The sequence below is a fragment of the Schistocerca serialis genome, chromosome 2 (genome assembly GCF_023864345.2).
Source record: "Schistocerca serialis cubense isolate TAMUIC-IGC-003099 chromosome 2, iqSchSeri2.2, whole genome shotgun sequence".
Taxonomy (NCBI): Eukaryota; Metazoa; Arthropoda; class Insecta; order Orthoptera; family Acrididae; genus Schistocerca; species Schistocerca serialis.
The window spans coordinates 145,465,525-145,490,458 of record NC_064639.1 but is presented as its reverse complement, the minus strand read 5'-3'; the positions used below and the strand labels follow the sequence as shown (position 1 = coordinate 145,490,458).

At 40.6% G+C, this 24,934-nt stretch overlaps 1 protein-coding gene across 1 annotated transcript in view; it reads right to left on the bottom strand.

The window, feature by feature from the left end:
- The window catches only part of LOC126455471 (uncharacterized), a 146,932-nt gene that overhangs the window by 93,553 nt on the left and 28,445 nt on the right, over window positions 1-24,934 (bottom strand). Inside the window, exons 2-4 of the mRNA XM_050091225.1 lie at window positions 12,786-12,982; window positions 6,655-6,810; window positions 6,430-6,532 (exon numbers count right to left, since the gene is read on the bottom strand). Of these exons, the coding sequence (XP_049947182.1) occupies window positions 6,430-6,532; window positions 6,655-6,810; window positions 12,786-12,982 (456 nt within the window). The remainder of the gene's footprint in view (window positions 1-6,429; window positions 6,533-6,654; window positions 6,811-12,785; window positions 12,983-24,934) is intronic.

The window sequence follows — 24,934 nt, the reverse complement described above, 5'->3', positions numbered from 1 at the left end:
GTTCATTTGATGTTTTCTGTGATATTGTATGTTTAGAACACAACCCATTTCTTGGCCACTGCACTTTTCCTAACTAATTTCTCACTGTTTATCCCTTGCAGGAAGGATACCACTGACAAGATAGTAAAAATAGATTGTTTTAATCCTTTTGATAAGCCTAATCACTCCCATGCAAGAAAAGGTTTGAGACATGTTACTTCATGGATGTGTGACTTGATTCCAGGAACACCTGAGTTGACATTTGTTGGAAGCAGCTGACAAAGTTGAAAAATGAAAACATAGAGAAATTTCCACTGGAACTAGCAACATACATGAAGAAAGTCAGTCTGATACTGAAACTGAAGAAGCTATTGATATGCCATTTTCAGATGAATGTGTAGCTCTGAGTTCTCTTAACAGCTCTCCTTTAGAGATGGGAGAGTTGTCTGTAGACAAAAAGAGGATGCAATCCAAAATTTACTCTACTAAGAAGGCCAACAGAATCAATGTGGCTGTCAAGAGAAAACTGCTAATGAATGCATCTAGTGATGATGAGAATGATGATTCACAAGATGAGTTCTTAACACATGTAAAGGTGAACAACAGCTTCACTAGTAGGAAGAAGAAGCTTTAACTGCTGACTCTTTTGCCTGACAGCTGGAGTGTGAGAAAAGTAATACAGGAATTTTTGGCCTCTAACTACTTAGTTTGACAAGCCAAGAAGTTGGAAAAAAAAAGAAAGGATTTTTTACAAGTGATGAAATGAGCAGAGTGATGTCAGGGATGAAGGACTTTATATCAGTGAAAGACAACAGCACAGGTGGACAGGTGGTACAGAACATGTTCCAAAAAGGTTGATGCTTAATAATTTGAAAGAAGCGTGTATAGTTTTCAATTCCCAACGGTAAAAGTGGGATTTTCTAAGTTTGCAGAACTTAAGCCTAAAAATTGTGTGCTAGCAGGCCAGAGGGGAACACACTCAGTCTGTGTGTGCACCACTCATCAGAATGTGAAGCTTATGTTTGAAAATGCAAGAATGAGTTCAGTGATGGATGGCAAAATTGAAAAATACAAGGACTGCCTGTGCAAATGATGGTTTGCAGCCCACCATCAACTGACTGCTTCTTTTCTGATTGTTTTTCATGTCCAGGTACCAAAAGGATTAGAGAACTTTCAGGAAAAACATATGAAGACAATGCAATTGAGGCTGTCACATACAGACAGTGGATCTCTGTGGATTGATGTAACTTAGAAATAATTCAAAAACTGGTAAGTGAATTTGTTGATGTATTTTGTGAAAAACTTCCTGTCCTACTTCGTCATAATTTCACAGCAAAGGAACAAAGTGCATTTCTGAGACATACTAAGGAAAATCTTCTGGAATGTGAAGTGGCTGTCATTTGTGAAGTCTTTGATTATTTTGCAAGATGAGGCACAATCGTATTATTGGTCAAATAATCAGCCAACCACTCACCCTTTTATGGTGTATTTTAAAAAGAAAGAAGTCAAACATTTAAATTTTGTAATAATATCAGACTGCCTCAACTAAAACACTACAGCTGTCTACCTGTTCCAGACAAAGTTGATGGAATATCGCATTTTTCAGCAACAACACATGGCAAAGGACCATGCGATAGGCTGGAGGCCACAGTAAAAAGACTAGCAGTCAGAGCAAGCCTACAAAGACTGTATAAGGACCAAATTATGGATGCAAGGCAACTATTTGAATGGTCACATCAGAACATATCTAACATAGACTTTGTATTTATGACCCTTGGAGAATACATTAAAACTGAAGAACAACTGACCAACCAGTACAATACTGATATATCAGGCATCCAGAAATTTCATGCCTTCATACCTCCAAATATGGAACCAAAGTAAATGTGAAATTATTTTTTTCCGCAGCTGTTTCAAGCATATTTCCTGTTGTAAAGGACGTACAGCAGATATTTTTTGCAGATATTAATGGGTATGTAATATCAATCTAAGGTGACACTTGATGGTTGAGTTATGTTCTGGATAAAGATGAAGATTGCAGTAAAGTGCAAGTTACATTTCTCCATCTTTCTGGTCCATCACACTCATTTATTTATCCCATACCACCTGATACACTGTGGATCCCTTTTGCAGATGTGATATGCAAGGTGAACCGTGTCACACAGACTGTCAGTGAAGTGAACAAATGTGTGGGTATCTTCCAACGATTGAAGTCTTGATGAACTAATTTGTTAACTCGTAACTTTACTCATAATATTACATTTTTAATGTTACACTTACATGTTTGTGTGAACTTTCTCCATTAGAAAAATGTAAAAGTAATAGCTACTGCTTGTTTCACTGTAATATGTTGCTTGTTTCATTCAATGAACTATTCAAAATTTTCTGAAACTATACTAATTCTGGTATTTTTCACAAAACGTGTATTTCTGAAGTCCTGTACCTCCTGATCCCATTGAGATCCCATGATAGAATTTTGCTGAATGTATTAAGACATTACAAACTATATTTGATAATTTTTAGCAATTTTTAAAATTGCTACTTTTTGAGAAACTTAAATTTTAAAATTTTCAATTTTTTAAAAATTGCAACCACTATCTTGTGGCATATCATATTAAAGCCCTATTCAATAGCTTTAAAATGAGACCACTCCCAGGTTTATATCATCACTGGTTGCCAGCCAGTAGGCATCCAAAGGTGCCAAAACATGAAATTTCTTCATAAAAATTTAAATCTTTAAAAATTATAACTTCAAAAATAATTGTGCTTCATAACTGAAATTTGGTATTTTTCCAAAAGTCTATGATATATCGCTGCATACCAAAAGTCATGGAAATCTGAGACATCAAGTCTGAATCAGTGTGTTCATTTGACATGGAATGACCCAGGGGCATCTTCAGCACGTCCATATAGATGTCATTGGTCCCCTCCCCCATTCTGAGGGTTACAGATACATCTTACTGATCATCGACCATGTGACCTGGTGGGTCGAGGTGGTCCCTCTTATTGATATCATGGCCGAGACCATCGCATGTTCTTTTGTCTCAGCGTGGGTTGCTCTTTCGGCTGTCCCCTATCTGTCACGACTGACCAGGGACACCAGTTTCTGTCTGTCCTCTTTGCACGGCTCTTGAAACACTGTGGCATCGCCAAATTTCACACCACGGCTTACCACTCGCAGGCAAACAGCCTGGTCAAACGGTGACACCACACACTCAAGGACGCGCTTATGTGCCATGGTGGCCTATGGTCTGAGGCCCTCCCATGGGTCCCACTGGGCATTCCCTTGGCCCATAAAGAAGACTTGAATGCCTTACTCGCTTAGATTCTATATGGCAAACCCCCCGCCTCCTTCCCACTGAGTTCATCAAGGACTCACTGTCAGCTGCTACTGTGGATCTTCTCACTCTGGTTGAACAGATTCATACATACGTTGCGTGCCTCTGCCTCCCCCTTCCATGCCCGCTTGTGTTCGTCCACAAAGACCTTGCTTCATGTGACTTTGTGATGCTGCTGGACGACACTGTGCGAGCAGCCTTGCAGTTGCCTTATTTGGGCCCTCACTGTGTGCTACGTCATGGTACGAACATGTTCGTTATCAACCTACATGGCCATCCACAGACTGTGTCTGTTAATTGACTGAAACCAACGTGGTCACTTACCGACTTGCTCCTGATGCTCCCTTTGGCCAACGTCTCTCTGCCTGTGCAGCCGTTGGAACCATGGGACCCTTGCACCACAGATTTCACCGTGCCTACTTCTCACTCCAGCCACTGCCTACAACCGCTATGCTGGCATGAAGATTATGAATTCATTGCCTACAACCGCTATGCTGGCATGAAGATTATGAATTCATGTGATGAAGCTTCCCTCCACCATGCTGCACACTACTCGAGGGGAAGGAAGGGGGGGGGGGCTCTGTATCATCTCTGGCACAGAGCACCCTATATTTGACTCTTATTTCTTTGGACTGCATTGTTCTAGTTCTTTTCTTGGTGTGTAACTTGTTCTTCTGCCATGTTTGTTTGTTCTGTCTCAGTGATTCAGTATTCATATTCAATGCTTAGTGTGTGTTATTACTGACCAACCATATGTGAGCAACCAGATGGATTTATCACAAAGCAACCAGATGGATTTATATCAGAAAGTAATGAAGGTAAAGTGTATGAACTACCCAAGGCCATTTATTATTTAAAACGACCAGCTAGACAGTGAAATGTATAGGCAAACAATGTACTTTGAGAACTGAGTTATTTTGTAAATACTGATGTACATAGTGTGTTCATTAAAAGATCAGGTAAAAATCTTGCAATTGTTGCTTTGTATGTAGATTACTTTATTCTTTGTGTAATAACAATGTGGTGAAAACCAAAGAGTATCAGGGATTATCTGATCATTTTGAAGTTAAAGATCAAGGAAATGCAAAGTCCTGTGTAGGCGTGTGTATTGCTAGAAACTGGGAGGAAGGTAATTTAAAACTTGACCAGAAGGGTTAGACTGCAGATGTGCTGAAATGCTTTAATATGTTTGATTGTACTCCTGTAAAACACCAACTGAGTCTGCATTGAAATTTGAGATGTGCAGAGTGATAAGGTTTGAGTGGGATGTTTGCTTTATATGAATACTAATACAAGATCTGACATATATGAGGCCTGTCTAAAAAGTATCTGACCTTTGGCCAGAAAAAAATATTTCGAGTACCTGATGGGCTTGGGACTCTAATCCACTTCAGAGTAGACCCCTTGTGCTTGCACACACTTAGCCCACCAATCCTTACACTGCTGGAAACACTTCTGTAAATCTTCTTTTGGATTGGTGTTCAGCTCTGTCGTCGTGTTCTGCATGATCTCTTCTCTACCCTCAAAATGGGATCCTTCCAGTGGCGTCTTCAATTTTGGAAACAATAAGAAGTCACAAGGAGCCATGTCTGGAGAGTAGGGAGGTTGGTGAGTGGATGTAATTCCATGTTTGGCTAAGAAATTTTCGATCAAGTGGGATGAATGTGCGGAGGCATTGTCATGATGCAGTTGTCAAGTTTTTCGCCGTCCACACCTGCTGAATCTTATGAATTGTTTTGCTTTGAGAATCACGAAGCTTTTCACAAAATCTGATGCAGTATCTTTGCTCAACACACTCAGTTTTTTTCAGAGAATCGGTAATCTGACAAACACGTTGTGTAACACCTCACTCAGTGACTGACAGGCGCCACTGAAGTGCTGGAAGGCGGGGACGAAAATCACCCATACACATAAAGGTCTCTTCCTTTACTGTGTACAGCTGCACTGCACTATCATCTCTATTTTGCATGGGGAAATCAGAGGTTGGGTATTTTTTAGACAGACCTCATATTATACCCTATTTTTTAGGCAGTATGATTGTAAATTTACTAGAGTACATTGGAGCGCATGAAAAAGAGTCCTTCACTATCTCAAGAAGGCTATGAACCCTGGAATTGTGTTTAAAAATGGGGATTTTCCACTAGGTTGTCAAAATATGGGAGTGCTGAAACTTCCTGGCAGATTAAAACTGTGTGCCGGACCGAGACTCGAACTCGGGACCTTTGCCTTTTGCGGGCAAGTGCTCTACCATCTGAGCTACCCAAGCACAACTCACACCCCATCCTCACAGCTTTGCTTCTGCCAGTACCTCGTCTCCTACCTTCCAAACTTTACAGAAGCTCTCCTGCGAAACTTGCTGAACTAGCACTCCTGAAAGAAAGGATATGGCGGAAACATGGCTTAGCTACAGCCTTGGGGGGATGTTCCAGAATGAGATTTTCACTCTGCAGCGGAGTGTGTGCTGATATGAAACTTCCTGGCAGATTGAAACTGTGTGCTGGACCAAGACTTGAACTCAGGACCTTTACCTTTTGCGGGCAAGTGTTCTAGAGCATGACAGCCAGAGTTCTGTTACACTGTCACAAAATTCTCTCCTGCATTCTAGATTGAAACATGTTTGTGCTAATGTATATTTTAATAGACAACGTGTGAAAAGAAGTGGGATTGTTATTAAGTACTTACAGGCAAATGAAACGCCTATTGATTTATGAACTAAACAACTTGATAGGGAGCAATATGTATCATATTCATAAGTTGAAACTGTCATCAGATTAAGTGGTAGGGTTGTTATGTTGGAAATGTGGCCCCTAATTTCATCCTTGTTGTAGCCATTGATTAAGTGTGAACCATCTTTGAGTCATTATTTCTTTGTTATCTGTGTATGCATGTAATACTGATCTATGAACAGAAATATTATGAATGATATAATTAGTATTTATCTTTATCATCATAAACACCAGCACATCTAACAATTTGATACAGAAAGACTAAACAATCCAGAAGTGAGACAGTCATTGTATTTCATACACAAATTGATTACAAAATAAATTTTCATTAGTTGACAAACTGCAGCGCATAGGATGAGTCAATGCAAGACAAATACCATAATCACCTGTGACCTGTAGGATGCTCCTTCAGAGGTAAGAAATTATTTAGTGGTTGATAAGGTGTTCCATAGTAATCTACGCCCTGTGGCAAGCCCGGCACAGGAAATCCTGTTGGACATAATATTTATAAATGCATTGGTAGTAATATATTCCAGTGGTGCTATACAAGAGTGTCTCCTTCAATATTTTTAAACATTGTGAACTGAGAATACAGAAAGAAAACTTCTTACCAGTGTGTGGAATTTGATAGGATATACTAGCTGATGCCTGAGGCTCTGCATCAATGGCATTTGACATTCCAGCACTATTTGTATAAGGAACTGGTTTCTTCATATTTGGCCATCTGTCCTGCAGCAACACGTCATCTGCTCTCATTGGAACAAGATCTAAGAAAAGTGATTTATTTTTGTAAGTGGTTAGAAAACTTTTCAATGTTGTTTTTCTAAACATATATATCATCAAATTGATACAGCTTAATAAACAATCAATATTGTTTTAATTACTTAAGTTGCAGTATTATCACTCAGTTCAAGCCAGCATTGTCAGAGACAGTCTCTGATGATCCATTGTGGACATGGGACAGCGGATGGTCAAATAGTTAACAGTGAAATTCGCCAAACAGCTGTGCAATCGAAAAGTTATTTTATTTTCGCTTCCAGTTTTGGTTGTTCAGAATATTCCAGTGTTAAATTAAAAATTGTCAGATACAAGTTTGCGGTAAAAGAGTAGGCTGTTAAACTATAAAATGGAGGTTAATACGAGAGATTCAGAAAATGGTATACATGTAACTGAGTGGTAGGAAGTCCAGGTTGAGAGTGAAATCATCCAAGAAGTACATCAAGAACAAGAAAATGCCAGCTACTGCCTGTTCATATGGACTACCAGATATATCACTGGACCCAAAAGTGTTAGGAAGAAAATAATGCAGAGCAGCTGCTCTCACTTATGATGATATCACAACTTTTCATGGATAGTTTAAACAAAATTAACCAGGATAAAATATTACTAAAATACAGGTAATCACATCACCAAAATACAGGAACATCAAGAAAGAAGCAAAAAGGAAGAATACTGTTTTGATAAAGCACAGCATAAGGAGAAGAGATGACCAAACTGTACCTGAATGTGCCACAGTGTTTCATGCAACATCAGGGATGTCCAAAGACGCATTCTCAAATCTGGCCAATAAATTTCACGTAACAAGGAAGTGACAGATTGAAAACTTAGGGGAAGACCATAGCACTACTAAGGATGAGGACATTGCACAAGCTGTAAAGAATAATATCAAAACATATAAAACATATACAGGGTGGCACACGAAATGTGTTACCATCTTGTTTTGAATATAAACTTTATTGTCAATACAATCTGAAAGGAACATATACTACAATGAAGAGCCATCCATGGAGATTTGTTCTAACTCAGCACATGCTCAATATGTCCACCATTTTGTTTCCTAACTTCTTTCAAATGAACACTGAAGTTAGTGATTACTCTGCGGCACATGTCTTTCGTAATTTCACTGCAAGCTTGAAGAATAAGTCTTCTGAGATCCATTAAATCACGTGGACGTTTTGGGAAAATTTTTTCCTTTAGGTACCCCCAAAGAAAAAAGTCACATGAATTGAGGTCTAGACTATTGGGGGGGCCAATTTTGTCTGTCATTGAAGCGACCTGGAAACCTGAGTGAAATGATCCGCATGTCGAAATGCTCGTGTAAAAACTCGAACACAGTGTTTGCAGTATGTGACCTTGCTCCATCTTACATGAACCACTGTGTGTTGAAGGGCAAGGCAGGAGCAAGAAGCTGTGGAATGAAGCTACTGCGAAACATGTTCAAATAATGCTCACTGTTGACTGTTTCTTCAAAGAAACTGGAAATTTCTGCCCACGCTGTAATCCTCGGAGCATAATGTTGTCGTTCATGAAGCACTTGCGGGTTTTCAGTGGCCCAAAAGCATACATTTTGTTTGTTAACTAAATGAAAATGCACCTCGTCTGAAAACCAAATGTTGTTGAGAGTTTCTTCCCTATACTCTGCCCACTGAGCAAACAGTAGTCTCTGTTGCTTGTGTTCTTCAGTGAGCTTCTGTGCACAGGTCATCTTGTATAGGTACATATAGAGGTCACTTTTAAGAATGCATTGAACGAAGTGCCTGGATATTCCCAGTTGCACTGCTGCCTTTCTACACTATTTCCTGGGACTTCTCTGTACAGCAACTTGTACCACTTCAATATTCTCCGGCAAACAAACAGGCTTAGGCTGAGGTTGCTTCACTTCCAATACTGTTCCTTCCTGTACAAATTTATCGTACAACCTGTGGATGGTCTTCTTGCAAGGGACCCATTGTGTGTTAAACTGTTGTCAAAAATGCCTCTGAGTCACAACAAGGCTTTTCATTTCATGAAAAAGTAACACAATTGCCGATCGTTGCTGTTTCGTCAGTCTTCCATTGTCAGCCATTGCTGCTTACTAGTCTCCTAGTGGCAGAATCATGAATTACACATCATTTCATAACTAATTTGTTTTTTGAAGCTCTGCTGGTACTGCTGTAGAGATCCCAGCGGGATATCTAATGTGCATCGTAAATTGTGAAAGAAACAATTGGTAACACATTTCGTATGCCACCCTGTATATGTAGAGAGAGCCACTATTCAAGAAAAAAGTCCAATAGATGATATTTACCATATGAGCTGAATACAGTCAAAACATGGAAACATTTTTGTGAAGGAAGGGAGTTGTCAGGCCTTTCTGTTTGCTCTTTATTGAATTACAAACATATTTACTATCACTGCTTTAATGTGTCATTTAAACCTCCCCATACAAGTATATACTCAATGTGCCAGACTGGTCTTCAAAAATTAAAAAAAGGGAACAAGATTTGGAGAAAGAGAATCAATTAATAACAAACCACAAGTTACACAAACTTTATGCAAAAAAGTTCTATGCAATAAAGAAGGAGGAAAATCATAAATCCAACTGTGGTTGACGTATGTTTTGATATACAACAGGATTAGCCAGTACCTAAGCTCTCTGTAGGTGAAGTATTCTGTTCAAGACAGGTTTGACTATGCAGTTTGTAAATTATGATTCATTCCTGAGCACAGTCAAAGGAAAAGATTGCTTTTATACTTGGCTTGAGACAGAAGGACCAAAAGGATATAACCCCATGGCCTCTGCTCTATACAATGTTCTCAGAAACCTTGAGGTGTCCCAGTCAGAAGATGGTCAAAATGAAATTAATTTATTTTCTGATTCCTGTACCAGTTAAAATAAAAATACAGCAAGGATGGGCATACTAATGGCATTCATGGAAGAGACCAGACAATTTAATAATTTAATAAGCTGGTATACACTATTTCCCTACTTGTGGTTACCGCTAAATGCCTCCTGACAGAGTGTTTGGTAGAGTTGAAAAAGACTATAAAAAAAGGAAGATATTCTTTCACCAACTGAATGTTATGAAGTTGTGGAACAACATGGCTTCAACAGGATACTAAATAAAGATTGGGAAACAAAGGATTTCATGCCCAGTGCACTACAGGCCCACAATCTAAGATACATTTGAGAGTAATTGCTCAGAGAGTGATGTTTTATGAAACTGTTTAGAAGAAGGTACTGTTATCAGTACTGGACACTTATAACGGAAGTCCCATAGAGTTTGAGGTACGGAAATCCGAAAACTGCAACTAGGAAATCAGGAAAGCAGCCACCTTGGAAATGAAGAATATGATCAACAAAGAAAAGAAGAAGGATATCTTAAAACTTGCTAGGCATTTTAATCTACAGAAGGAGCGGAAGACTTTTATAAGGACATTGTTGAAAGTAATAAACAGATTTCCAATTTGATAGGTTGTATCCAGTATTTCATGTTGTATTTTAATATTGTTTGTTGCTATTTTGTACTTCTGCTTATCAAACATTTATGGAAAGTATAACAAATATACATTATTAAACAAATATACATTATTAAACAAATATACATTATTAAAATACAACATGAAATACTGGATACAACCATACTAAACTGAAAATCTATTGATTACTTTCAATATATAACTTTCTTTGTAACTGAAGATAAAAAGAAAACAAAAAGACCCTTTAAATATCTATATTAAGAAAAACTTTAACTTCCATTGTTGCATTTATTGACTTTTGACACTCATAAACTTTGTTCTTCTACTCTGAGACAAAAATCAGAATCATGCCTGGAGAGCAGTGTAAATGTTAAATTACCTCATTTATCTAATTAGTCATTTGGTGTAACACCTAAAAATGCATTTTCTTGAAAATTTACTTTTTTGCATTTATCATCTTCTGGAAAAATAGTCCTCAATTGTGATAAGCACTGTATTGTTGATTCTCAATTGTGTGCTCTTTAAAGCACATCTCACTGTTCCCACTTGTCTGCCCCACTAGAACTTGTTACATTCACTGCAAGCAATTGTGTGCACACCAGAGTGCATGGCTTTTGTTTACTGGGGAGACTTCAAAAAGTAAGCTAGGCATTATTATGGCAGGTCAAGTAAGTGGTATTGATTGCTAAACTACACTGTAAAGTGACACAGATACCTGACACTATTTTTCAACATAGACCCGAAGTCCTAGTAAACAATGGTTAAAATGTTCTACCAGTCATTCAGTTCCTCAATAGAAATCCCCTCCTTGGTCATGGAGATATTCAAGAACTGCTGTGTGCTTGTCCTCATTGATAGGAACTCTGCAATTGCTATGAATCAGTTCCTCAATTGCCTGGACATTGTTATCTGAGGTCAAGGTTAATGAATGTCCTTCCCGATCATCATGACAAGTCTGTGTGGCCTTGGTTGAACCACTAGGACCATTTCACTATGCCTGGATGGGACGTTGCATTTGGTCCATATACTGCCAGGCCTTTCAGTAAATCTGTGTGCAATTTAGATGTTTCGCCCACAAGAATTGTACTGTCTTACATGTTCCAACTTTGGAGTACATTTCCAGTTACCTCACCATTTCACTTCTACACTGTGATCCACCGGTTACCCATACTACAGTAGAACTGGGAGGAAACCGAGAACATGTAAGGATGGAAGATTGAATTTAATGTCCTGTTGACATTGAGCCAGAGCATGTACTCAACTCTTTTTGTTCAATAGTCTTAGTGTGTAGCACTTACTTTTTGAAGTCTCCCCGTACATGTATTAACTATATGCGATATCTTATGAGATCATATTTCAAAACCAGTTTTTTCTTTTGTATGCAGTAAGCCTCAAATGATGGTTAGCAATAATCATTTGATTCATCTCACAATTTAGACTGAAATAATCACTTTGATTTTTCATTAGGTTTGTGATGAATCATTCCACCAATCCTATGGATACAGCACTAGATAGATCAATAAGCAGTCACCCATAAATCTAATATTATGAGAAACTGAATGTTGCAATATTTAATAAAGAGCAGATGACAATGATCAACAGATATCTGACTTGACAGAAGTCAACATATACAAGCACAGCACATGGCCAGCCAGACCTATAGTGGTCATGCAGACAACATTCTTTTGAAAACTCTGTTCTAACTTACATGTACATATGAACTACTCCTGCAGACTCCTTCTTTCACTTGAACCTTGTGGGCTCATCATGAAAAACAGCTCACCTGGTGCAACAATTGTGGCAGGAGGGTGCTTGAATGCTGAAAAATTAGTTCTTTGTATGCAGTGTCATAGTTTTTACTCTACTTTGTGAATTAGTAGGACCAAGGCAAGGGATTCACAATCCTTGGAGCTCACATTGTGTGCCCTTTCGGAAATGTATGACTGGTTCCTAGTACTTAAATGCTGAGCACATCCAGTTATGAATCTTCCTCATAACTGGAAGACTCTCAGCTGACAATGCACCTATCTAATGTGCACATTTTGTGCAGTAACGACTTTTAGAATACATGAGGAATGTCTATCGTTTTGAGAAGCTGTGCAACCCATCAGACATTTGATCTACTAAAATCTTGACGCAGTTAATGAACAGGTGGATCCTACCACTTAATGCACTATCCACCTGCATATCAACATGGAATCCTGCACTGCAAACAACATGGTTGATAGCACAACAAGACTTTTACAGATATTTAATGACACAAGCATCACATGAGATAGATTGAATTGTTGGATTGATAGTCAAATTTAAATGGTCACAAAATGTAGGCATTATTGAGTATTTGACAGCCATTCTTGAACATGAAGGAATACATCAATGTAAAACAATGAAAAATATATGATTTGCTGCTATATGCAAAAGTGTTTCCAAAGAGCCTAAAAAAATGTCAGCACCAAAGCACATGTGAGATATGGTAACACAGACCAAAATGAATAAGTCTTACCATGTCCAGATGTTTCATGGTTGTGAAATGGTGTCTGTGTAATTTCTTGAGTTGGACTAGAATTCACTGGGTGAATCTCATTGTCTTCAGCAAGAATACTTGCCACTGCTGACAATGTGATAATGAAGACTTGCATTGTTTGTAAGCTCTTGTGCATCATATTCCTAGTTATTTTTGTTAATAAAAATGGTGAATACCTGTAAAATTAAAGTAAGTCTAGTCAGAAAATAAAACTATATACACAAAAATATTTTCATGACACAAAACCAGAATTTCAGATGGAAGTGAAGTATTTTTCCACAGCCTATGAGTAATGTCAGTAATAACCCTTTAATCTAAAATGTAAAATATGGTACTGTCACATCAAAACCACAGTCAAGGCTAAGTTCAATGCAGGGACATCAGTGAAGAATAACACTTAGAACTGAAAGCACATTTATTACTGACACCAGCTCACAGCCAGAACAGAACTGAGCTCTTGGACAGAGAGTGCAACTATTTTCACAAACATCAAATATTCCAGAATATACAGACATTAAAAACATAAGATAATGTATTTCAAAAACATTCCAGAAATGATGAATATTAATTGCTGATGTCAGGTTTGAACTGGTGACACACAGCAAGGCTGCTGTGATACTAACCACTACACCACACTGTGTGTGCCATAGCTCATAGCATTGAGAGACAGTGACCTGCTGCTCAGAATTTCTCATTGAAGTTGACTACAGCATCATGTATCTACTCATTCATCTTGTCAGTGGTCCTCTGGATGGCAGTGCTGGTGGATCCTTGCATTCTCGTCATGTTGTTACATCCTCTTCACTATGATAAGCATCAAAGGTAGGCTCTATCACTGAAGCTTTGCTATTGTTGAGTGGGTCTTCAGTCTGCTTGCGTCTCCTAGTGTCGATCTCTGCATTGGACCATTGTAAGGCTTCATACGGAGGATGTGGAAAACATCTCTGCACTGTTGCCTTCCTGATAAAAGATCATAATCCTCAACTTCATATGTGACATCCGACAAGCAACAATGGATCTGATACCATCCGAAGTAGCCCTTTACTAACTTATCCGATATTCCTACTTTCTGCACAGGTGTAAAAATCCAAAGGCACAGCCTTCCTGCCCTACTCTCCTTCTTACCCCCAACACTCAGTTGCCTTTCCTATCATAGGCTTCTGCTGAGAGTGTGGCCTCAGCATCCAGAGACTATGGTCGAGTGTGTGTGAGTTGTGTTTGCCTGAGTGTGTTTGTGTGTGTTTATGTTGTCTATTTTGAATAAAGGCCTTGTTGGTCAAAAGATCACTTTCTGACAGTCTTTTTGTTGTGCCTGTCTGCGGCTCAGTGTCTCTGCCATATGGTGAGTAGCAACTATCCTTTTCTAATATTGTTGCAATCTGCTAAAATGACAAATTCAAAAGACTGCATTCTATCACTGGTAGTTATTCTTGCAATGTATGCTCCCATCAGCAAGTTAAGTTTTCCATTTGCTCCTTTAGCACATTTGCTATGATGATGATGATGATGATAAGCACTCAACATTACAGAAAAAGAATCACATGAATCGATTAGCACCCAGACTGATTGGCCGTCAGTGATGATTCCAGTTAGATTTCCTGACATCTTAGTGACTGTCATCCATAGAAGAATTTCCTCTTAGTGGCCTCACTTCCATAAATAATCAACTCACTTGGTTTTCCTGAATTTGGCGGCTAGGTGAGCAGCTGGTATCCCTGTAGGTGGTGGGGAACACCTAGGGCATGTTTGGGGGTATGGTGATGCGCTTCATCCAACAGGTCAGCTATAATCATTTGCAGTGAACTGGCATGAATAGGACTGATGTCATGGTTGACCTCCTGTGATGTAATAGTCATTGAACACTTGTCTTCTCTCTCTGTAGTTTAGCTTACAATGTGCCTACTGTGAAAACATACCAGGACATTGTTCTCAGTAGCTAAGGTAGAATATCCAAAATTTCTAGGTGTATGCATTGATGAGGGGTTGAACTGGAAAAAACACACTGAGGATCTGCTGAAACATTTGAGTTCAGCTACTTATGCTATTAGGCTCATTGCAAATTTTGGCGATATACATCTCAGTAAATTAGCTTACCATGCCTATTTTCATTCACTGCTTTCGTATGGCATCATATTCTGGGGTAACTCATCACTGAGTAAAAGAGTGTTCATTGCACAAAAGCATGTAATCAAAATAATTGCTGGAGCTCATCCAAGATCATCCTGTAGACGCTTATTTAAAGAGCTATAAATCTTCACTGTAGCCTCACAATGTATATATTCACTTATGAAATTTGTTATTAACAATCCGAACGAATTCAAAAGTAATAGCAGTGTACATGGCTACAACACTAGGAGAAAGGATGATCTTCACTACTCAAGGTTAAATTATGCTGCCACAGAAGTCTTTGGTCACTTACCTAATAGCATCAAAAGACTGACAGATAGCCATATAGTATTTAAAAGGAAATTAAAAGAATTTCTTAATGGCAACTCCTTCTATTCATTAGATGAAATTTTGGATATAGTAAGTGGGTATTTTCCCAACCCCCACAAACAAAAAAATTAAAGATATTGAGTGTCATGTAATATTTTGTCTAATGTAATATCTTGTATGGACACCTTTTATTAACCTGACACGTTCCACATCATTATGAAGTGTCGTAGTCATGATCTATGGAACAAGTACTAATCTAATCTAATCTAATCAGTTCTCAAAATGTTTGTTTTTCTGTGGAACATTGTATTTGACAGAGGGTTGTCCTTTGATGGTTGTGACATAAGCTGGAGCTGGCAGAGTTCATTCTTTATAGCACATTCAAAAAGTGGTGGAGATTGGTGCTGAAGATTGATAAACTCTCCTTGACATGCTGAGGTATTTGGTGTTCTGCCAGATATCAATGTCATTCACAACAACATGACTCATTGTCTTCATCAGGTGCTACCTGAGACTGCTCATTGAGTGGAATGGGTCCAGTATTTATACTTACGGTTATCCCTTTCCACAGCCAGTTCCAGGTGTTCCCTTTGTGGTCCACTCCTGCTAGAAGTGTCATTAGGCATTCCCTCTTCAGTCCAATCTGCCAGGCTGAGATCTGGCATTCCGCAGAGAGGATACCTGAACCAGCCATTCAGGGGGAAGGACATAAGTCTAAATAGTCGACTACTCAACCCATTCCACTCAACAAGCAGTCTCAGGTAGTACCTAATGAAGATAATGAATCACATTGTTGAAATATCACATATGAATAATGCTGATACCTGACATCTCAAGATATCAACAGACCACTGGCAAAGCCTGAAGAATTACCCACCTCCTCTCGACATTCTCTATTATCTCCTGATATATGGGGTTGACATTCATGGCTACTATCCCTTGTATACTTTATCTGACATTTCTAGCTGCCCTACAGTGCTGTATGTCTTCTCTTGCTGTCTGGAATATGAGAGTGGTGAGCTCATGGTGGTCTTCCACAACTGTCATAGGGACCACATTCGGCAGTCGCTCATACCTTTATTGTCCGACTCTTTTCTGTGCATTTCCTCAGTTCACTGGGCATCACTTGAAGAATTCATCAGTTGTTGTGATATCCTTTCCCAAAAAGAGATTTGTACCTGACTTCTTTAATCAAGTGTGAGATTTTGTTGGCTTCTGTCATATTTTTATTTATGGTGTGACATAAAGCCAGAACATGTGTGTGTACAATTGTATTGTTTCCCCATTATGTTGGTGTCTTTTCTTCACCTGTTCTTCCACCAAATGGACTTGCTGCTGATTGTTGCAGAACATTTTCTTCCATTCAGCCTGGAATTTGTACCAGCTATTCAGCTTCTCTTCAGTTTTCCTGAAGCACTGCTGGGCTGGGCCATCCAAGTAAAAGCTCACAATTGCCAAACATATCATGTCACCTATATGTTGCATCTGCTGACTTGGTCAAATCTTTTCAGCCATTTTGCCAGATCCTGACCTATGTCTCTGGAGAACACTGATGGATGCCTGATGTGCAGATGATGTACTGCTGTTTTGGAATCCATCTGTCCTCTGAATATACATGCAGTAGCCACCAGAAAGATCGCGGGAGGCGCACATCGGCACGGCGCATCACGGACGGTAGTTGCCGCAAGTAGAGACCTGTCCACCAGAGGGCACACGAGAATTCGGCCGCGACCTCTGCCGACGGAACAACAACAACAACAACTCAGGCAGCACGGGCCGTGCCCAGTCAGTTCACATTGGGCCTGCCTAGGAGACAGTTCCCGGTCTACGCTATGTGAAGTGCGACGGAAAACGCGATCCGTGTTACTACACAATTTGGCGACGAGTAGGGTCATTCTTTCGCGTGTTGCATCATTGTTCCGGTTTCACAGCTTATCCACGGCATGGAGAATTTAGTGCGGGTTTCGGTTGAGCAGCAGACGGAGCTCATGGCCACCATGAAACAAGTGCTTCCAGCGTTGCTCTCCATGCAGTCTGCTCCAGTGCCATTCCCTCCTCCCTTTCCCCCATATGACGAGACGGCAGAGGATTGGGGCGCATATGAACATCGCCTTCGGCAGCATTTCCAGGCGTTTCATGTTGCTGATGCGGAGGTATGTCGTGCTCTTTTCTTGTCTTGGATATCTCCCTCGCTGTATCAAGTTTTGCAGCAGCTAGCGCCATCGCAGGAACCCTCGTCCTTGTCTTTTGATGCATTGTGTTCATTGCTGTCTTTATATTATCGCCGCCACACCCATGTTGTGGCGGCTAGGGTCGAGTTCTATCAATGCAAGAAACAGCCCCATCAGTCTTACCAAGCGTGGGCCGCTACCCAGCACGGTCTTAATCGCAAGTGTCATTTTGCCACGGAGAAATCGCGAGAGTTGTATGCCCACGTTATGGGGCATGATGTCATTGTTCGTTCGGCCCCTGATAGGGAGGTCTGGCAACGGGCCATGCAGTTAGAAGACCCTTCCCTTGAGGAAGTCCTGTCCATTGCTCAATCATATGAAGTCTCTCACACCGCAGGCCAACAGTTGGAAGCGTGGTGCGACGTCGCGGCGGTTCAGGGCGGTGCGGCCGCGTCCACTGCGTCCGGGGTGGACGACGTGCGAGCGGTACAATCCGGCCGTTACGGCCGCTCCCACACGGCGCGTAAGCAGAGTTCCGCCCGCTGGCCCCTGCTGCCATCCTGTGCGTTGTGCTATATACATCATGATCGGTCAGAGTGCCCCCAGCGTTGGGCTGTTTGTCGCAAATGTAATAAAAAAGGACACATTGCTGAAGTTTGCCGCTCAGCCTCAAAAGAACCGAAGGAAGCAGGTACAGAGGACATGGACATTGACATTCAGTAAGTTTCATTGGGCCAGGCTCCTGATGCATCAGCACACAAACTCTTTATCGAGGTGTCGGTTCGGTCTCGCCGATTACAACTGCAAGTAGATACGGGTGCGGCAGTTTCTTTGTTGAATGCACAAACTTACTCCGAGCTTGGATCGCCCCCGTTGGCCCCAGTTTACAGGCATCCACGTGGTTATGGTAAACAGTTCATTCCCCTACTGGGTCAATTCACTACTGACGTGACTTACAAATCAGTCACTCGACCTATTATTTTTATTGTTGTCAGTGATGCGAGCTCCGCTAACCTTTCCAGGCTGGATGCCTTTCAAGCTTTCGGTTTTTCTATCGCTGACACCATACAGTTGGTCTCTGAAGATGTTTCCTATCAATCATTGGAATCTTTGATCTCTGACTTTCCGGATATCTTTGAGGAGGGCCTGGCGCTTGTTTCGGACTTTGAAACTCACTTAACATTGAAGGCGTCGGCTCGCCCGCGTTTTCTACGCGTGAGGCAGATCCCCTTGGCTCTCCGCCCTCAGGTTAAAGAAGAGCTAGACCGTCTGACAGCCCTAGGGGTCGTTCTTCCCATTTATTCTAGTGAGTGAGCTTCGCCCCTCGTTATTGTCAGGAAACCCTCGGGAAAATTATGTCTTTGTGGCGATTTCAAGGCCACCATTAATTCCCAATTGGTGGTGGACACCTATCCTTTGCCTCGTGCTGATGAATTGTTCTCCGCCGTGGCGGGAGGCCAATATTTTTCGAAAATCGATTTTTTGGAGGCTTATCATCAGATACCACTTGATGAGGACTCCAAACGACTGGCGGTCGTCAACACCCCGTTTGGTCTTTACCAATACCAGTGGTTGGCCTTCGGAATATCCAGTGCTCTGGCGATCTTCCAGTGTTATCTTGAGCACGTCATGTCGACAATCCCTCATTGTGTTAATTACCTAGACGGCATAATTGTCACAGGCCGCATCATGAAGGAACACTTACACAAGCTTCGCACCCTCTTTCTCAAATTCAGGTCTGTGGGCTTGCGTTGCAACCTGCATAGGTCAAACTTCTTCCAACTGTCCATTGGGTATGTGGGATACACCATCTCTCAGCACGGCATCCAGCCGCTAGGAAGTTTGGTCCAAGGTATCGCCAACCTTCCGCGGCCTGCTTTGCTGAAGGAGTTACAAGCTTTTTTAGGCAAGATTGTCTATTACCACCGGTTCATTCCCAGAGCTTCCACCATAGCCTGGCCCCTGTACTGTCTTCTGCGCAAGGGCGTTCCTTTTGATTAGTCACCTGCATGCAAGGGAGCATTCACCTCGTTGAAGGGCCTCCTCACGTCAGCGCCTTGTTTGGCTACTTTTGACCCCCATAAGCTGTTAGTCCTCGCTACAGATGCTTCGCAGAATGGGATGGGGGCGGTCCTGGCCCATCGCAACAGGGATGGTTCCGAGCAGCCACTGGCGTTTGCATCTAAAACTCATAGTCCTGCACAGGCCCATTACTCCCAGGTAGAAAAAGAGGCTTTGGCCATTGTCTATGCTGTTACCAAGTTTCACCCTTTCTTGTATGGCACGAAGTTTCAGTTAATCACCATAAGCCGTTAATATCATTATTTGGCCCCGCCTCTCAGATTCCGGATAGGGCGGCCCACAGACTACAGCGCTGGGCCTTGTTTCTCTCTAAGTACCATTATGACATTCATTTTTGCCCTACCGGACAGCATGCCAACGCAGATGCTCTTTTCCGTCTTCTGGTGGGCCCGGATCCTCAGTTCGATCGAGAGGAGATTATGCGTTTTCATTTGGATGTGGCATCCTGCCAAGTGCTTAATGGCTTCCTGATCACTAGTTCTAGAGTTGCCAGGGAAATGGCAGCTGACTCAGTTCTCCGGCAAGTAGTTGGCCTCATTCAGCAGGGGTGGTCATCCCGACCTCCAGGCCGGGCCTTGGACCCTATTCATAATTATTTTGTTCTATGAGACCGCCTCTCTGCCTTGGAAGGTGTTCTCCTTCTGGCTACCAATGATACAGCTCCTCGTGTGGTTTTTCCTGCAAGTTTGCGAAGGGAAGTCCTCACGTTATTACATGAGGGGCACTGGGGTGTTTCCCGTACTAAAACCTTGGCTCGCAGACATGTGTACTGGCCCGGTATTGACAGAGAAATTGAGCACTTGGTGGCCGCCTGTAACATAACACAAGTGTATGCACTAGTGTCGTCATGGAGAACACTCTCTTGCATCAGTTTTCTCATGATGTAATGGTTCTGGGAGTGGAGTGGTAATCTGAAATTGCATAGCTTTTCTTAGCATTTCGATGAATGAATTCACTAGAAGGAAAGGACGGGGAAACTGAAGAGGCTATTTATCTAATTGAAATAGATATGGTGCCTTATGTCAGAAAAAGTATTCAACGAAAAATAATAGATTTTTGGAAAGTGATTCTTAAAAGAAAGAACTGAACTTCAAATTTTTCCTCTCTCTTCCCCTCATTCTAAGTCTCCAATCTTCCTCCCCATGCCCGTTTGCTCCATTCTCCTAAACGTGACATACTAAATGATGTTCATTTACACTACACTTGTGTCCAAAATTAAAGCAAAAATGGTTATTTTGCAAGGTTGCATTTATTTTGCCATGAAACAGTATAAACAGGAGATGGTAGAGTAGAGGCACTGTAAAGAATACAGAACATAAACATTTGCAATATGCGTAATGGTAGACAAACATGTTCTTCGTTTTTCTCAACTTAATGGACTGGTACACACATTCCGACAACTGGTTAATGTTCTCAGAAGGGGATGTGACCACCTCTGACAGCAATACAGGTCTGACAATGAAGGGGCATGCTGTGAATGATGTCATCAGTGTCATATTGAAACAATAATGCATATTCTTCATGCAGAGCTACTCGTAATGTTGGAGAGTGGTTGGTGGATGCTGACATGATGCAACCAGTCTCCCTAGTGAGTCCCAGACATGCTCTGTGGGATTCAAATCGGGAGAGTGACCAGACCATGTCATGTGTGTAGTACCTCCTATTTCCAAGAAAAGATTAGTTACCCGTGCTCTATGATGTCGAGCATAATTGTCCATCAGTACAAAGTCTGATCTATTCACAATACCTGACAGCAGTTAAACCTTGTTGATTCACCTGTACAATTTCATGAAGAGTTGTCAACATAATCCCTTGCCACACCATTAGTGCTACTCCTTAATATCAGTCTCTCTCCACACTCTTTTGGTCCTGACATTGTGTTCTACATTCCCTCCGGGTGCAAATCCTTCGAGAATCATTCTCCGGATCAAATAGTGACTCATCTGTGAAAAGAACATTGGCCCTCTGTTTGATCATCCAGGTGGCATGTTGACAACTTGACTCTAGATGTTCTTTCTTTGAAGGTGCATCAGAGGTACACATACAGCAGGTCTCTAACAATAAAGGCCACTTTGCTGAAGCCTTCTGTACACAGTTTGCCTTGACACAAGACATCCAGTGGATGCTGCTAGTTCAGATGCCAGTTGGCATGCAGTACTAAGGTGGTACAGTTGTGCCCTTACAGCCAAATGTCGCATGTGATCAACTCTGTGCTAGTCTTCGGAATTCAGTTTTGGTCTCTATAAACTCTCGTCACATCTGAGAAATAACAGAATGATTCACATTAAGGCATTGGGCAACATCAATTTGTGACTGTCCCATTTCCATTCTTCCTATGGCCCTCCACTACAGAGAGTCTGGTAGGCATCTTCTCTGTGCCATACTGCACCATATGTGACTGTGTACACACAGATTGTGGATGTGAGACTACCTGTTAAATACTAGCCCATTTGATAGGTGCCATGTCATCATTGGCGTGGTTGTCCATTGACTGGAATGCCATCTTGCATGCAGAACATGATCTTATGGACATCTGTTGACAGTTTGTATGATTATATTGTGAATTAGACACAGGCTGGGAAATAGTGGTTTGTTTCTTTAATTTTGGACACCAATGTATATGTTTTCTTGAAGATATCACTCTATTACATTCCTCCTGTATCATTTCTCCCAAAATCTATGACATAGTTCAATTTTGGATCCTGATTTACTTACCAATTCTTCATTCTAACATTCATGCCCAGTATCATTTTCTCTCTCTCCTAACATAAATGGAATTATGGTATACTTATCTTACTTTGCTTACTTCTCAATCTATTTTACTTTTACAATCTCCTCCTTATTCCTTGCTACCCACCTCTCTCTCTCTCTCTCTCTCTCTCTCTCTCTCTCTCACACACACACACACACACACACACACACACAGGTTAAGGATATAATACTGTGGCACCAACATTGATAGATTCCACCGATGACCTACACTGGCTGGGGATGGCAGATCTTTTCAAATCAATAAGCCAGTACATATGCACTCACAATGTAGTGATATCATCATCTGATTTTTCAGATTTTGGATGACAGTCAGTGAAATGCAAATCAGTTTCTTTTCTTTTCTTTTCTTTTTTTTTTTCTTCGACTGATTCAGCCCAAATTCTTGCACATGAAATACGGACTGTGAGAAACTGGTAAGTTTAGTCAAAAAAGAATGAGTTTGTGGCATCCTGGGAATGAAAAATATCATAATCAGGATATAACTTGGAATCTATGGACTGAAATTGCAGGCTTATCAGAAACCACGTTTAGGCAAAATCTTTATTGGAAATTTTAGGAGTAAATTATAATCCCAACAACTGATTTGTTCAAGTGAGAAGGGTGGCATATTACATGTTTAAAGTTACTTCAGTGGAACTTTCTTGGGTTGTGATGGATGGGCATTAGCTGTCTATGAATTGTTTGTACTGATAACTGGTGTTACGCAAGTAGGATGGTGATTCTTTCATATGAGGTGGTTTGCAAATGTGCGGTATGTGTCTCCATTTTCCAATCTTTTAGGTGTTCAGAGTACCTTATTCTAAAATTTATGTTTGTCTTTCACACATAAAACTGAATGACAGTCACTGAAGGTTAATTGACATGTGTCTGTCTTGCTGAATTATTTTGAAGTTGTGTAGACTGTTTGTAATCTTGCTTTTCAGTGTCACCATGAATTACCTTGAGTATGTAACAGAACAATTCTCTCTTCATCTTGTATATTTGCAAAATTTGTCTGGTCATTACAATAGCTGAGAGAAGGGTGCATAGTACTCACCAGCTTCTTTTTGAGACAGATATAGCTCATTCACATGCACTCATTGTCTCTTTAACAGCAAAGGCCACAATGCAGGAGTTATCTCCAAGTACAGACGCATCATGCCATCCAACCCACCCATGGTGCTTAAAGTTGATTCTGATCTCCTTCACATAAAAAATTGTAATCTAACATAACATTTTGAGTGAGGTGGTGCAGCGGTTAGCACACTGGACTTGCATTCGGGAGGAGGATGGTTCAAATTCATGTCCAGCTATCCAGATTTAGATTTTTTGTGATTTCCCTAAATTGCTCCAAAGAAATGCCAGGATGGTTCCTTTGTAAAGGGCACATGACCAATTAACTTCCTCACCATTCTGTAACCCAAGCTTGTGCTCCATTGCTCATTATCATACTGTCAAAAGAATGTTAAATTCTAATCTCATAGATCAGACTTAAAGTCTTGATGGATGTATGCAGCCATAATCACAATCAATATAAGTATGACTCTGAAATGCTGATAGGCTGCCGAAATGAAGGAGGTCTAGATGGTAATAAATCCTCTATTGTTCTGAAGTGTTTCAGGCAAAGCCCATCATCAGAGTGCCACTTCTTACAAAAGAGGTTAAAGTGGGCACATAATGATGTCCATACAAAACTGACAAACAACATTTGTTGTCAAATACAGTAAGTGACATATCAGTTGCAAGCAAAATGTTTTGGTTTTGACTGATACATGTCACTTACTGTGTTCAACAACAAACGTTGTTTGTCGTTTTGTATGGACGTCATTATATGTCCACCTTAACTTCTTTTATAAGAAGTGGAACTTTGATGATAGGTATTGCCTGAAAAGCATCAGCATAATAGAGGATTTACTACCAACAAGATCCCCTCCACTTCTGCAGCCTATCAGCATTTTTAGTCATATTTATATTAAATTCTAATCTTTCTTACGTAAACTAATCTCACCTGCTTGATCCCACAAAAGCTGACAACAGAGATCAGACCCACTGTGACCAGGCTGTCGGCCAATGTTATCAGGTGCCTCTGGTGATAATGTCTGCTGAGTTTTGTTAGTGTCACTCTGAACATGGCCTAAGAGAGTTTGTAGCATCCAGAGAGATGCATTGACACAGCAATTAATTTTGGCAACATGTTGATTTCTGAACTCATTTATTGTCTGTGGGGACAGCACAAGTTACAGATTACAAGAGGTCTAAGTTATGTTCCTGTGTGTGAATGTGGAGGTTCAACAGAAGCCTTTTTGAAAGTGAGTGTTTGTTTAGTACAGAGGTGTGAGACTTTGCAGAGGAAACTTCCAGTAGTAACAGCTGATCAGTAATTTCGTAGTTTGAAGCTCAGTGTTGTGGGACTTAGAAGAAACTGGAATGATTAATAGAAGGTAAATTTATAGGATAAATAGTTGGGGTTGGGGGTTTCATAAAAAGAATAAGGATAATTCTGTGTTAGTGATGTAAGTAACTCAATGATCGTGGCACACCAAACATATTCTGTGCTGTTGCTGATTATACTCACAATAGCACGAATATGTTTGTACAGCCAGTACTTTATCTGAGGAATGCATCTCACTTCTTAAAGACATGGCCATTGAATTTAGTCAAGGTTAAAATAACATAGAATAATACAGT